Source organism: Cibotium barometz, chromosome 14 (genome assembly GCF_041138505.1).
Source record: "Cibotium barometz isolate CiBa-2024 chromosome 14, ASM4113850v1, whole genome shotgun sequence".
NCBI lineage: Eukaryota > Viridiplantae > Streptophyta > Polypodiopsida > Cyatheales > Cibotiaceae > Cibotium > Cibotium barometz.
Window position 1 is genome coordinate 8,118,249 of NC_141059.1, and position 14,310 is coordinate 8,132,558.

General features: G+C 43.5%; 1 protein-coding gene across 1 annotated transcript in view; it reads right to left on the reverse strand.

Moving 5' to 3' along the window:
* The window catches only part of LOC147631619 (uncharacterized), a 115,857-nt gene that overhangs the window by 12,724 nt on the left and 88,823 nt on the right, over positions 1-14,310 (reverse strand). Inside the window, exons 6-8 of the mRNA XM_086808154.1 lie at positions 5,237-5,446; positions 5,025-5,115; positions 4,816-4,918 (exon numbers count right to left, since the gene is read on the reverse strand). Coding sequence (XP_086664280.1) covers positions 4,816-4,918; positions 5,025-5,115; positions 5,237-5,446 — 404 coding nt within the window. The remainder of the gene's footprint in view (positions 1-4,815; positions 4,919-5,024; positions 5,116-5,236; positions 5,447-14,310) is intronic.

Sequence of the window (14,310 nt, forward strand, 5' to 3'; positions counted from 1 at the left end):
AGAGCCAATGACTTGAGCAATGTAAGCCCCACTTTTGATTGAACCAGCAGAATCCACGGCACGGATGAAAGTCTCACCTCTAGGTGAAATAACCATTATATTAATTAATGGTTTTCTTTGTACATTGGACCATCCATCACTTACTATACTACATCCAGAAAGCTCTATATTGCTAAGAATTATTCTTTGTACAAGTTCTTTTACTTGCGCATAACATTTCTCTAATAGATCATTTCGCATAGCATGGTACGTAGGCGGTGAAAACCCTGGTCCAAACTCACCAATTTTCTTCCATGCTCTCTTCCAATGCTCACTGTCCACCATCATCATAGCACTCCCAGAAAAGTAAATCGCTTCAGCAAGGGCGAGTTGTGCATCATCGAGCCGACCTTGACGTAGGCTTTCTTGCAATGAAGTTTGACGCATGGGTATATTTCCTACGTCAAAGTTCCTCTTGCAGGAAGATGCACTGGGTAGATTACTTTCTGGTTGCACATTGACGTTCGAAGTATAAGCAGGCGATGTAGCCGGAGTTTGATGATTAGAACAACAGTGTTCTTGCTGCCTTGATACATTAACGGTAGGAGTGTAATGTTTTCTTGCATCTTTCTTTTGAATTTCTTCTCTTATGCGTTTGGCCACTGCAGGTGCAGAGGGGTGGGTACATGACTTTTTCTTCGCTCCGCCTAAAAAGTGTTCTCTTAGTCGAGGCGTCCCACCTGATTTTACTGTGTGGCATAGCTTACACTCCCAATCTATGAATCGGTCACCGACGTTAATTGCATATTGCCACTCTATCCCAGGTGCCTTTTTTTTCCTACTATTTGGAATTTGGACTCTATTGGAGGTATCACTAGATCCAACATTGTCCTCCATCTCAAATAACCTATTCAAGCAAGCATATAACAATGAATACACAAATGAAAAAACAACAAAGTCACTCACGTATTACAAAATATACATCAGCAGACAAACTACTTCGAAACTATCTTGACAAACACAAAAGATCATCACATAGCACAAAACTACTTCGAAACTATCTTGCAAGGTCTGACTACAGAAACAATGAGGCTTGCAATCATAACTATGGACGAAACTCTCCATATATGAATGCTAACATTGGAAATAACAACTATGGTAATGCCCGCAATTAGAGTTTGTATGAAGGTCACGGCCGAAGTTGGGCAATGGGCAGAATCAACATGTCAATTCTAAATCCTAGTGAGTCAGATATTGCGGTCAAAGCAGATGCAGTAGATATGCACGTCGTCCACTTTGATGCTTATGAGAACATACCAGTGGAGGTGAAAGAAGAAAATGTGCCAACACCATTAAGCTCCGTAGGACCAAGATTTGACATGCTCATTCTGTCTACCTTCTCAGAGATTGCACCCACAGTTCTACTTTCTAGACCAATTTGACGTCTCTACAGCTTCATCGGGCGTAATCTTTCATGCACTCTGATTTCGGACATTACCATAGCGGTTGTTATTTCCAATGTCAGCATTTGTATATGGAGAATTTCATCCACAGTTCTAATATGTAGGGTAATTTGTACAATCAGTTTTTACAATGAGAAAGGATTTCATTAACGTGTTTACAAACTCAAAAGATCATCATATATGTAGTTTATTGTTTTAACTTTAGAAAATAAAGATATCCATGACGATTCATGCTAAATGCAAAGGATGACTGAAAGTTTTTAGACCATGAATTATTTTATTTGGATACTTATATAACCATAAATATTAATTCTTGCTAAACCTTTAGCATCACGATAAGACGAATGCATAAATGTGTGTTCTAAGATTAAGATACATATAATTGATAGCATCCATACAATGCACATTGCACCCCCAATGAAGGATGCCTTTTGTACCCAATTAAGGATACTTTACACAATCAAAGATCTATGCTTGCCATATATTCTAGTATAGGACAATAGACCTTCTCTAACATTCACAAAGAAAATCAAAGATCTATGCTTGCCCAATACTCTAGTATAAGAAAATGAGTAAATACTCACATAAGATGAAGAGTGGACTAAGGACCAAAGGAAATACTAAAAAAATGAATTTTTAACACCTCAGAGTGGGGATTCCCCCTCATGAAGGAGGTGCCTATTTCACATGTGTGGTGGAGTTTTAAATTCTCAAATATTTAGATATTTGTCTACGCTAAACTGACCCAAAAATGGTCAAAAATTAACCAAATTGATCTGGAAAATTCTAAACATTGCCCGACACCCATCATGCAACTTTTGGGGAGATAGTCCTTGTTTTGGGGGCGTAATATCTCTCCTCAAAGTACTTGTAGAGCTCTCGAGTTGCTAGAAGTGTCCTCTTGGGAAGAACGTCCTTATCTTAGGGGCTGTCGTCTTTCCTTGTAGGCACTCCTAAGGCTATTGAGCCACTCGTCCTTAGTTCTTTGAATTGGGGGCAGGGTGTGGTTCGTAGCTAATACTTGCGGAGATTTAGGGACAAAGTTGGAGTCATTCAGCTTTGCATTTGAGCTACGTAGCTAATCTACCTCATTTTGCTTTATGAATGGTTTGATGGAGCCAAGAGTCCTGCTTAGGGGCTTGTATTGGTTCTTGATACTTGATATAGTTTAGAGTAGACAAGGGAACCCCGCCGGGTTTCTTTAGTTTTCCCGGCGGGCCCGCCGGGAAAACAAAAGAAACCCGGCGGAGTTACGGGACTAGTAGGTTTTGGCAGGTCATTGCTCAGGTCATGTGAATATACAATGTGATCACAAGTTTTAATATGTTAATAACAGGTTTTGTTAACGTGATCACGAAATTGTGAAGACGTTAATGAAATCCCTGCCTATGAGACCAAAGTTACAACCATGTGACATCTGATACACTGTCTGGAAAAGAAAAGAAAGAACTAAGAGAGTGAGAAGCGTATAACTCTGCTATATACTCAAGAAAATCCCGGATACAAGAATGAAATGTGTGGGCGGCAAGGGGCCATTTTATATGGCTCCAAGAAGCCAGGTCGGCCTGCTGAAAAACAACTGACAAGAGCAACAGATGTCCACGACCTGCTCTAGTGCAGTCGGCCAACATAGAAGCAGTCGGCCAGGTCAGAGCACTCAGTCGTGAGAGAATCCAGCAGTCGGCCAGCACACAGAGGTAGCCGACATGCAAAGGACAACCTCCCACACCAGAAAAAATAGGGAAAAATATGGAGAGTGGGAAACAATGAGAAAACACCTAAATCGGGCGGGCATAGAGGAACGGTTGTTAACAGAGAAAGCCTAACACAGGCTACAGAGGTATGCATGTTTAGGCGTAGATGTTGGGATTCCAAGTATTACTCTTGGTGTTTCTCTTTATTCTTTGCTCTGTTGAAGTTTCCTTTTACAAGGATTTGCTAGCGTTGAAGGATGCGTGATGTTGAAAGAGAGAGAGAGAGAGAGAAGCGTTGTTTATATTAATGTGTTGTTGGCTTAGGAGCGAGTACCTGTGGTGATAGCACCGCCGGTTGGCCGAGCAGAGGCGGAGCACTGGGCACTAGTGCCGTCACTCTTGGAGGTGGAAAGGGGCAGGGCTTGGCCGACCGGGCAGCACACAGAAGGAGGCAGCCGAACTGTGACGAACAGAGCAGTCGAACAACGAGGGACGTGAAGCAACCGAACATCGACAGACGGAGGCAGCCGAAGAACAACGGACATGAAGCGCCGGAAGGGTATCGCAACTCTGATCCCAAATGTTGGGACTCACACACTCACACACACAGCAGAATTTCCTGCAGATTAGGGTTAACTGCCAAAACAGGAAGCTCGCACAAAGAGAGAGGGAGAGAAAGCAAGACATCATGTGTGTGGTTGATCACAAATAGAAGTCAACCCTTGCATGTGAGTCACACCCATATAATATCCCAGTACAAAAGTTATATGGATAGAGTGTCCTTTCACACTTGATATCCAAGGGGAAAAACCAAATGGGAAAAAGTGTCCTTGGTCAAGCGCTGTTCACACATAGCACTACTATAAGTGAGCATAGGCCTGCAACCCCATGAGACACCTTGGTTCTTGATCATAAGGAACGAACCCTTACAAACATGACAATTTATGAGTGGTTTAAATGAAGAGATCATGCCGGTGAAGAAAACACTTGGGAGAATGTCCTTCACTCTAGAGACAATTTCCAAATTTTGTTTCCCAACCAAAATGTGGACCTTACCACATAGTAACACGGAACGGCCGTTTCCTAACCCGAAAATGCGGAAATGCCGTTTCCTGAGAGTCACCGTTTCCGTTTCTCCGTTTCCTAATCTCCAATAAAAATCACCCATTGATTTGTCTCTAGTGCTTGCTTAGTGATTTTCTACAAATTTTGCTCGCTATTTATTTCAAATTATGATGGTATCCGTTTCATGCAACTATGCCTTACAAAGCCATCATCCTGTTTCATGGAACTTCCATCACACCCCCATCTGGTATGATGCCCGCAGAAAGTGTGTTCCGGGCTGCTCAAACTAGTGTCTCCTTATGACAAGAACCTGATAGCTAAAGTGAGCTAGGATTCCCACTGAGGATGGAGCATTGATATCTATGCAGGCACTTTGAGAAACATCAAGTATGTATCATGTGGTAGCTACTTTTGCGATCATTGCTTATAAAAAAGTGATTAATACCACCCCACAACAGTTTCTTACCAATGCTGACGTCTTCGCTTGTTAACACATGTGGCACCCAAGATTGTCTTCCCTCGATTTGGGAGGCTTCCTGATTACCCATGTGTTCTATGCTATGAATTCAATGATTATAACTACCTCAGATTTCAAGGAGATCCAAGCGATTTACCTCAAATCTGTGCAGGACATCAAGAGGTTTGCCAGCTGCATGCCATCTTCAAAGGCTAGATTTGCTCCCTGGCCTAGAGATGGTGTGACAGCATGAACAGCATCTGCAGAAACAAACCTAAATAGCAAGTTTAATCAAGTAATTCTCTTGAATATAAGAAAAGGTCTAAATTTGAATATTTTCTTGAGTTATGTTTTTTCCCCAACAACCTCCAAGAAGAACAGTGCTTCCTTTTGACCATGTGGATAGCACTGGCAAGTCGAGCACTCTCCTCTCCAGAATAAGTTCTGGCTCTGTCGCCTGTCCAAGAAAAAAAAAAGGCATAAAAGTTCATGAAAACCATTGGATACCCTTACGCGAGTACACCTGAGAGTTTTCTGTTCAATAAGTTCACACAGTGATTTGGCCTTGTATTCTGCACCTGGATAACTGATGTGGCGAGGCTGAACCCTTCAAAATAACCCAATAACCTCTCCTTGGCTTCTTCTTGTGTTTTTGAGCGGATTTTGCTGCTGCCTTCACAGAAATCATCTTCAACACTTACGGCCCAGTATAGCTTGCCTTGCACTCCATTGACAATGAAAACAGTACGCCCATCGAATAGCGATGCAAACGAGCCAGTTTTCAAAGCCTAAATCAGAGGGAAAAAAATCTCAAGAAAGTGCTATCCATATAGCTACAAAAGTCAACTAGGAAAATTTAAACATAAAAAACCTTGAAATGATGATTAGTGCCAAATTTATCATAAGGAAATGCCATGGCTGTTGCAAAACTAAACAATCACGTAAGCTCACGATGATTAGTGCCAAATTCATCATAAGGAAACGCCATGGCTGTTGCAAAACTAAACAATCACATAAGCTGATCGTCAGAAGAAGAGGGTTTTCATAGGATCTGCCATCGAGATAAGACACTATCAACGCATGCTTCAATAATGACTTCATACAAATTTCCATGAGACTGCTTGAGAGCAGCTGACACACCTTAAGCATGTATACACATGTACCCTCTTAGCTACATCTTTTCTCCCAAGATGGAAGAAAGATGCACAAAAATGTTCTTCCACATGTGCAGCCTAGTGACAGCTTTCTTCATCTTTGGAGGAGCAAAAACTTTTAGTAGGTCACAGGAGGTACAAAAACTTATAGTAGGTGACAGCTTCCTTCATCTTTGGAGGAACAAAAATTTAAAGAATATGTTCTTAGAGGTGAGAAAAAACCACCCCCAACCATCCTCCAAGAAAATCTTCTTTTTTTGTACCTTTCTTCAGTCTCTTTTAAGACAAGAAAGTGTTTAACCATGCCCCAAGAAAGCGTTTCATAATGTTGCCTCAAGCACTACATGTGGATGTCCAAATTTGTTGTTGCTTTTCACCTACTTCCATGCTCCATTCTTAGAGCATGGAAGCTCCACATGTGGAGTTAAGCAATCCACTTTAATACTTCAAACTTTAGAGAGATATGAGAGAGAGAGATGAGAACTGTACACCATATGGGGTCCCGAATTACCCACTGAAGGGCCCCCTATCCCGTTATTGAGATAGTATTTGTTTTATTATCTTTTTAGAGAGTGACGGTGTGACTAACGATAAGCCAAACGCAGACCTCTGAAGACCAAGTGTTGGGCTGAACTGTACACTACTATAGAAACACCAAAGATGTCGAATCTCGAGCCTATGCACTCTTCCCAATGGTATGAGGGAGGGATGCAAAGCTAGGGCTGAGAGAGGGGCTGTTTGGGACTGTTCTAGACTGTATATGAATGCTGTAAATGAATGAGAATGCTGCGTTTTACCTTCACCAAGTGGCTGGAGCAAAACGATGAATGGATGAATGCTGAAACTGTATGGATGCAAAAAACGCAAGATGGACTGAAGGCTGAATGCTGAACTGCTGCGTTTTACTGATGTAGATGGCTGAATGCTCATGCTTTTGAGGCGCCTAGGGCTGTAGGAGACAAACGCTGAAGAGATGGCTGAAATTACAATCGCCTATGCTCCTAAAGCTGAGGATGACAAGCGTTTGGTTGATCCTTTGCTGAATTATGAGATGAATGAGAGAATGGATCAATCCTTCCTATTTATACTAGCTATATAGCCAGTCGGTTGGCACTAGATGCTGGCCGACTGCTCCATAAATATTAAATGCTTAATAATGATGTATAAATGCTGAAAATGATGGAAAAAATACCAGATAAATCCTAGATAAATCCTGGCTGATATCTGGGGTCCTGCAATGGTCTAGATGCTATGATGAATGCTGTACAATATGCAGGATGCTTTCTAATGCAAACCCTAAGGTTTCTACTGACTGTATATGCATGAATGCGTCTCTTTAAGAGGGTTAAGAGACTTAGACTGACTGACTATGGCTGAGAACAACCTACGTAGCTCGTGCCTGACTTATCCTAGACTGAGGATATACAATGGGGTCACGGCATACGACAAATATCATCCTAAATGGAACTAATACTGTACAAATGTTGCACTGATGATGATGAGCTAGTTTGTCACCATGCACTACAGTGCAGAGTGCATGTGACACCCAACCATCCTCCAAGCAAATCTTCTCTTTTTGTACCTTTCTTCAATCCCTTTTAAGACAAGAAAGTGTTTGACCATGCCCCAAGAAAGCGTTTCATAATGTTGCCTCAAGCACTGCATGTGGATGTCCAAATTGCGGAGTCGGCAAGCTCTAGGAGAGACTCATATTCTTGGTCCTCATCTTCACCATCCAATAGCTTGTTACAAACCCTATATATTAATTGAGGTGAACCGAGTGATTGTATTAAACTCATTGACAAGAATGCCCCGATATTTGTGCGCACTTAGCTCTTACTCACTCGAAGGTGGTCTTGGACCTGCCAATGAGTAGGAAATGTGCACTGATCCTTCCCTAGGAGGCAATCCAGATGGGGTCAAAATGAAGTCATCACCTATCACATTGGAGGAAATATCTATGGTGACTATATGACCCATGGAAAGAGGAAAACTTTTACCTCCCACTGAGTCCTTCTTCATTACATCTAGCAATGTGGAATTTGGTTGGATTGCTTTTAAAGGCAAAGGCTCCAGAATTGGCTCTTTTTTGGCTTCTTAAAAATGGTCATGTATTCCGCCTATGACCTTTGGCATGCTTAAAGATTTCCTTAATTGACTCTAGAATAGGGTTTGACTGCAGAGGCTTGTGGTGTAGATTTTCTTTACTTTGGAACCCAAATATGGGGGTTCCCTTCGTAGAAGCCTTGTGTTTCTAACTGCCTGGTTGGGACCCAACAAAATGTCGATTATTGGGATTGAGCTAGGGTCAGAGGTCGTCACTTGACTCTCTTTGACTTTGAATATCGGAGTGCGGTCCGTGAGGGTTTTTTGAGATTCAAATGGAAGGGTTTCTATTGTAGAAGCCATGAGCTTATAATATCTTTATGGGGATCCAACATGACTCGAGGTTTGGATAAAACTCTGTTGCATGGGGCTCCCGCTTGACAAATTTCCGCTCATGGGTAGCCTTCTCGCTAAATGGTGGTTGTTCCCATGTCTTTGCATGGACATTGTACTTTCCTTGGCTAGCCAGAGTACTCGTGTACCCACTCCTTCATGGTGACCTCCCTAAAAAGGTGATTGTAGTTAAGGTTGGGGGTGGTCTTCGTCTTTGCTATTATTGAGGTTTTGGATCTACATAATGATTTGAGGGGGTGGCCGACATGATGAGGGAAGTGTTGAGTGTTAGGGGTTAACCTAAGGTGATGACTTGTAAGTGGAGAACGAGGCTTGGGATGTTGATAAGCATGGGGGGTGCCCTCATCCACCAAGGGTATTGTAGCCATCCCATGGGGAAGCTTATGTATTGTGGTTCTTTTTCACCAACTAACATTGTAATCCATCTCCTCCCTCTCTTTCATTGTACCTTCAGAGGTCACATAAAACTTGCAAGATGCAGATTTAGCTCCAATATAAAAATGAGCTTCAAAGAAACCAACGGTCATAGATTGGGAATTGCTTACCATGGTAAGGGTTGTTGCAAATGGTGCGAGGGGTGAGTGGCCTAATGAGGTCCACATCTATCCCAAGACAACACATTCTGGCTAGCCCCAGTGTCATAACCAAGGCAAGCCAAGTAGCCAGTAGGCAGTGTTTCTAGGGGGGAACTCGAGCTCAAGGCGAACGGGTTTCACCATTGTTACTGTTTTGAATGTGTTAAGTATGAACAAGAATGTGATTTTGGCACCGTTCAATTATGCAAAGCTTTGGCACCGTTCAATTATGCAAAGCTTGTCCCAAGCTTCTATGGAAGAGTTTCCACAGTCACCAAAATGTGAATCCAATCCTCAAGAAAGCTTCCGCATGTGGTTGAATCCACCCAGAAACTTCATCCACTGGCCACGGAGGGTATGAATGATCTCGAGCCAAATGTCCTAATAGTCTTTGTTGGGGGAGTGTGGGTGCCCTCAACGGCTTCGCTAGAGCAAGCCCGCGATATATGCCAGGCTGCAATGCTACTGCAAATCTCCCATCTCTGGCATGAACCTGGGCGCCAATGGTCTGTAGGTGGGGCAGTGACTAGTACTACCGAAATGTTGCCGTGAGATACCTGAAGAGCTATCCCTCCACCATCCTCCTCATAAGCCCTAACCACCCCAGCCTCTATGGCCCAAGTGACAGTGCTCGAAGTAATGATCCGAGTTGAGGCCCTCTCCATAGTGAAGATGCGGAGGATCTGCCGCCAAAACTGCTGAGCCTTTGGGCAATCCCAAAGACAATGTCGCTGAGACTCCTAGGAGTGGCCGCATGTCGAACAAGTTGTAGGCCAACCTCCAACAGCCAACCAAGTGCCGACTACCAAGCTCCTATGTGCCATCATCCAAAGCAAGGGGGTGATCTTTCTAGGCCGAAAACTGCCCCAAAGCCTCTTCTAAAAGTCAGAGAGGAAACGTTGTGAGAGGCCCTGTGACTGCCAATGTGTTGTTGCTGCCGGGGTGCCATCTATCTCTAGCATTTGGATCCTACGGCCCAGCCACGCTATATAGGCAAAGAAGGGGGCATCGAGAGTCTCCTCCCGATCAGTAGGGTCATGCCAAGTCCACTCGCAGGGTCCCACTGTAGACGCGTGAGAGGTCGGCACTCCCGTATCCATAGCTGTCAGAATCTCTCTCTGGCCACCTTGGCCGATGGCGGGTCAATGTGCCACTCATGTGCCTGAAATCCAATCACCCTCACCCTCTGTAGGGTGCAGCCACTGAAATCCTCTAAGGTAAACTCTGATCTCTCTAATCTGCCATGAGATCCAATATAAAAAGTGAGCAGCCCACTGCCCTCGTCCGGTCCGTGAACTGCAACAAGAATATTAGGCTTGGTAAACACACCTAGCCACATAGGAGTCAACCAATCTGAGGAATAGCTGAGTCGATGTCGATGTTGAGCCTTTCTCTACCCCGGATCCCTATCAAGTCTCTCTCCTACACCTCCAAGGGTAATTGCTTGTGTGTGATCCAATTGCCTAGGGACCTGGCAGTTAACGCACCCCAAGAAACGTGACGCCACTGGGTAAACGGATTAGGGGGTTCCAGACCAACGGCTGCCTAAGCCACTCCCCTGAGGCTACCGGAGCAATCTACCTAGGGGCCGACCTAAGGTGCTCGAAGAAGACTGGTTGCAAATCTATCCTCAAAAGCTAGACTAAAACCGCGGGCCCACATCTCTGTGAAGATCCATATGGTACTCTGTGACCAAGGGCCCCCTAAACTCCGGAGCCGGCTGAAATCCGGGCCAAGAGGAAATCCTTCCAAGGCTCACAACCGGGAAGGAGTCCTCTAACAATCAGCTTGCCCAGCAGGGCACGGCTCTGAATAGCAAGGTCGATGATGCCAAGTCCCCCTCTATTTCGTAGCTGAATAATCACCCTCCATGCCACCTTGGCCTCGGCAGGCCTCCCGTCACACTGCCAACCCATAAGAAGTTCCAGATCAACCACTGTACTTGGCCAATACAAGCTTGAGAGAAGGCCCAACATGAAGTAATATACCACGTGGTGGCAAGAAGAATCTGGTTCACCACCACCACTCTACCTGCTAAAGAAAGACTTGCTGAGCTCTAGTATAGAAGCTTCTTCCAAATACTCAGAAGAAGAGAGGCGAGCTGCTGCTGAGGGAAGATATCAATGCCCACCTGGCATCCAAGATAATGAATAGGAGTTCCCCTTGGGATCCACTAGAAAGCCTCAACTCGGCGCCAAGTCGGGGCAGGTGCAGAGCCTACCCAGAAACCACACAACTTGTGCCAATTGATCTGTGCTCCTGATGCGCGACAAAAGGTCTCGATCGCCTCCACGAATCTCTAGAGATTCCCCACATCCCCTGAGAGATAAGCTAATGTGTCATCTGCAAACTCTGAATCAAGCAGCTCCTCCTGAGTGTGGAGGGGAAGACACATTCCCCAGAGCCCGGTCTCCTGGGCTGAGAGAAAACAACTCATGGCCTCCGCAACAAATAGGAAGAGGTAAGGCGCCAAAGGACAGCCCTGCTGAACCGAGCGAGGGGGAATATGTCACCACGAGCTCCCTGAATGAGATGCGACCAGCCTCGCTTTATGCCTTTCTATTGATCCATCTGCCTTACATTTCACTTTATACACCCATTTGCAATGACATTCTTTCCACTTGGTAATGCAACCAAGTCCCATGTATCATTGTGTACTAAGGCATCCATTTCTTCGCCCATTGCTTTCTTCCATACATGCTTTCCAATAGCTTCTCCAAAACATGATGTGCTTTATCATTGATGTCATGTATGATGTATGCATAATGCATTGCATACCCATCATATGTCAATCTCTCCACTGGATACCTAATCCTTTGTGATCTTCTCAAAACCAGTAGATCACTTTGTACACCCTGTGCTCTAGCATGTGGAAGAACATCTCTCTCTTGCCTTACACCTGGAGTACGTAAGGTTGGGATGCCAAGTTCTACATCTAAGCTTTCCAAGCTAGATGACTCATAACCTGTTATACCAATTCCTTCAACCTTCTTTTTGCCTTTGTCAACAACACTTTCACTTGTGCTCACACTACCATGTCTCAACCTTCTTGACCACGGACTTACATTATCACTTCCACCATAGTTGTTTCTCGTACCGGTACGAATGGGTTCGTACCGTACGGTTCGTACGGTACGATACCATACGATATCGTACGGTATCATACGATACGAGTTTTTTTTTTCCCCAATTTTTTTTTCCCTTGAAAAAAAAAATCCAAATGCTTAAAAAAAATATAGAAACCCTGCTTTACGAAGATCCCAAATGCTCGCAATACTTTGCAACTTTCGTGTCTACTCAGTAGACCATATGGGATTGTTGAGAGACCTAAAAAATCTGGCGAGGTAGACTGGTAGTGTACACTTGATTGGTAGGATGAGAGAATCTTGCTACATCACTTGGGGATCCCTAGTATAGGTAGGCTAGACAATTAGATTCTCAAGTTACGTACGAGGGAGAAGATTTGGACATGGCCATTTTGATCTAGAGAGGAGTCCCTAAACTTATCACCCTAGATGCACTCCTCGTTTTTGTGCAAGGACGGTCCCTTAGTCATAAACGCTTTTGGTATTGCATTACCCATCCAGGTTCTTTTTTGGAGACAATCGGGAGATCCAACCGGGAGAGACACATATCCATGTTCTGGTTCCTCAAGCACTCTAGACTCCTCCCCTCCCAACCTTCCCTCACATTCAAGCTTGAAGCTCCATAGATTGTAAGTGCAAAAAATAAAAACCGTATTTTATCGTACGATATCCGAAAATTTCATATCGTACCAAAAATTCCCGTATGGTATCGTATTTTCGTACCGTGACAACCATGACTTCCACTTGATGTTTCACCTGGCCCAGATAATGAAATAGTACTCTCTTTTGGCAAGTTCACATGCACATTTGCATCTGTGTCATCCACCATAACATCATCTTTGTTTTTGTACCAACTTTCCAACTCATCAAATACCACATCTCTAGAAATGAGCACCTGTTTAGTTTCTGGATTATAACATTTGTAAGCCTTTCTATCCTGTGCATAACCAATGACTATGCACTTCTCAGCCTTTGGATCCAATTTCCTTCTCTTCTCATCTGGCACATGTATATAGGCAATACATCCAAAAACTTTGAGATGCCCAATGTCTGGCCTAAAACCTATCATTCTCATCTCAAGAGTACTCTCATGTATGGCAACTGTAGGTGTCTTATTCAAGATGTACACCACTATGGCACATGCTTCTGCCCAAAAATACAAAGGCATACTCTTCTCATTCATGAGTGCTCTTGCCACTTCACCTATCACACAATTCTTTCTCTCAGTAACTCCATTTTGCTGAGGAGTGTACCTACATGTAAACTGCCTTCTAATGCCATGGAAACAATGTAAGATGTACTCACCACTACCACCTGTTCTCAAACACTTAATCCAATGGCCATATTGCTTCTCCACAAGTGCTTTGAACTCTTTAAATTTACCCAAGGCTTCACTCTTCTCTTTCAGAAAATAGATCCATGTCATCTTGCTGAAATTATCAATAAATGTTATATAATACCCGCTCCCATTTATTGATTGGGTTTGCGTGGGACCCCATATATCACTTAGCACAACCTCAAGTGGTCTTCTACTCATTTGACTATCCCTTGGAAATGGCAACCTTGTTTGTTTTCCAAATTGGCATGCATCACACACGTGTACTCCCATCATATTTGAATCTAGGTAGACCACCAACAATGCCTTTTGTTTACATAGATTTCAGCTTTTGAATGTTTACATGACCAATCCTTTTATGCCAAAAATCAATGTCTAGCACTATCCCACGACTATGAGAGAACATGGCTAACTTCAATTATGGAATGCTTGCATCTAGCTTGAATAATCTTCCTTCTTTTGACCTTTGGCAATCAATTTGCAACCATGCTTGAAATCCTCAACAAAGCAACCATGTTCATTAAATCTCACTTGCAACCCTTGTTCAACCATTTGTCCCACTGATGTCAAACTCTTTGTAATCGATGGCACATACAACACCTCAGACATAGTTTTTACCCTGCCATCATGCATCCTCAATGGCACACTACCAACATGTGTAATAGAATGCTAAGTATCATCACCTGTAGCAACATTACCCTGATTTTGTGTTGGAATCATATTATCAAACCACTCTCCATGACAAGTCATGTGGTTTGATGCTCCTGAATCCATGTACCATGTGTCATCACTCTCTTTGAAAGATGTCATAGTACCCATCACATGCTTCATGGCAAACAAATGATCTGTGTCCATTACTACATGATGCATAATTTCCATGCTGTGCTCTACCACCACGAATATCATTTTTCTTTTTCTAGCAATCTCTATCCATGTGTCCAAGTTTGCCACAATAATGACACTCAATGTCATGCATATTTTGTTGTTGTGGCTGCCATCGATCTCTACCACGAGATCCAAACCTCCCTCTAGCATGAGGGG